Source organism: Cebus imitator, unplaced genomic scaffold, assembly GCF_001604975.1.
Source record: "Cebus imitator isolate Cc_AM_T3 unplaced genomic scaffold, Cebus_imitator-1.0 Scaffold6, whole genome shotgun sequence".
In the NCBI taxonomy this organism is placed as follows: domain Eukaryota; kingdom Metazoa; phylum Chordata; class Mammalia; order Primates; family Cebidae; genus Cebus; species Cebus imitator.
The window spans coordinates 6,741,748-6,743,686 of NW_016107321.1; the positions used below are offsets into that span (position 1 = coordinate 6,741,748).

Below are 1,939 nucleotides of genomic sequence, written 5' to 3' on the forward strand. Positions count from 1 at the left end.
CATCTGTCTTGAAGCAGCAGCTAAAAAAATATTTTTAAAGCACAACTTACTTTTCCACTTGATTTCTGTAGCTGTAGTTGATCAAATTCCAGAAGTTTCTTCCAGTCTTGGCGTTTAACAAAATAGAAGACTTCTTCATAAGTAAGATCAATGCGGTAGTTGAAATCGCCACACCAAAATACATAATCATGAGAAAAAACGTTTCTCCCCTAAGTTGAAAAGAAAATCATAATCATTCAGCCCATCTTGCAAGGAAGGCGGGGAAGAGGAGAAAGACAAGCTCACTGGGCCAAGCAGGAGTATTTTTCTTAAAATGTTACTTAAAAATTTTTTTCTACTAGAGCATCTTGTTTTTCACCCATCCCATAAACCTGTGGAGGAATTTTACATGGCTTACTTGCTAATTTTAAATAACAGTGTTTCTGAGTGGTTCGAGGGAAGCTCCAACCCTAAGCGGAGGGGAGCAAGATGGCCAGAATTTCCTCCGCAAATCTCAGTCCTGAAGATCAGATGCAACCTTGCTTTGGAGCGCCTGCTCGTAGAAAGCAGCATCCAGCATTCAGTGTTAGGAGAATGAGGTTTCAAAAGCATAGCATACATGCTCAGGATGTACGCCTTCATATAACTTCCTGAGCTTCTTCATGTGACCCTTCTCTGTCTTTTTCTCACTCTTCCTCCCCATCCTACTCAGTCTTAGGAGCCCACGGCCCCAGCTCAGCCCTGGAGACCTCCTGCGGTCCTTGCTTTCCCTATCTCTTCCCCAGGAATCACAATGACAGCAGCTGCTGTGGATCAACTGTCCGCAAGGGCTGGGCTCTGTTCCAGGTGCACAAGCAGATGCCACCAGCTCTCTCTTAGATTAAAAAAAAAACACAAAAATTTAGAAACAAAGGCATTTGCTGAAGGTTACACAGCTAGTGCTCGATACAGATGGGATGGATTTCAACTCCCATCCGCATAGCTCCAAAATCAGTTTCTATTCTCCTAAATGAGGCATTTCCACCCCCCCCCATGACAATAAGCTGGACAGAAAATTACATGGATCCCAACCAAATAAAATGAGTGTCTGGACAACACTGTCGAACAGAACTTTCCGCAGCGCTGGCGTGTTCTCTGTGCTGTCAGATGGGGGAGCCACTGGCCAGATGAATACTGAGCATTTTCAATGTGGCCAGTGAAAGCAAGGAATTTTAAAATGTTATTTATTTTTAACTAATTTAAATGTAAATAGCTACTTATGGCCAGTGACTACGATATCAGACAAAATCAGTGGAGAATGTTGGCCGGGTGCGGTGGCTCACGCCTGTAATCTCTGCATTTTGGGAGGCTGAGGTGGGCAAATCACTTGAAGTCAGGAGTTTGAGACCAGCCTGGTCAACATGGTGAAACCTTATCTCTAGTAAAAATACCAGAACTAGTCAGGCCTGGTGGTGTGTGCCTGTAATCCCAGTTACTAAGGAGGCTGAGGTGGGAGAATCACTTGAACCTGGGAGGCAGAGGTTGCAGTGAGCCAAGATCACGCCACTGTACACCAGCCTGGGCAACAGAGTGAGACTCTGTTTCAAAAACAAAAGTGTAGAATGTTAACAGGTCCCTCAATATTATTATTGTAGAAAAGAACCACATTACAAACCCTTTAATTACTCCCTCGCTTTGCAGTGTCTGCTCCCAGGAAGCAGCTCCCAGTATTCAGCTTTAGGAGAATAAGGTTTATGTTATTACGTATCTCAAGTTTACTATTTCGAAGTAGCATTTTTTTTTTCAATTGAGATGGAGTCTCGAACTGTATCCTGGGCTGTAGTGCAATAGTGCGATCTCGGCTCACTGCAACCTTCGCCTCACGGGTTCAAGTGATTCTCCTGCCTCAGCCTCCTGAGTAGCTAGGATTACAAGTGTGTGCCACCATGGCTGGCTAATTTTTATATTTTTAGTAGAGACA

General features: G+C 43.9%; 1 protein-coding gene across 8 annotated transcripts in view; it reads right to left on the reverse strand.

The window, feature by feature from the left end:
• Positions 1–1,939, reverse strand: part of SYNJ2 (synaptojanin 2) — a 121,530-nt gene that overhangs the window by 23,058 nt on the left and 96,533 nt on the right. For all 8 annotated transcript variants that reach the window (XR_005201804.1, XR_001828104.2, XM_017538567.2 and 5 more), the window contains one exon: positions 51–209. Coding sequence is in view for 6 of the 8 variants with exons in the window: in XM_017538567.2 (XP_017394056.1) it covers positions 51–209 (159 nt within the window). In the remaining 2 variants the exon portion in view is untranslated. The remainder of the gene's footprint in view (positions 1–50; positions 210–1,939) is intronic.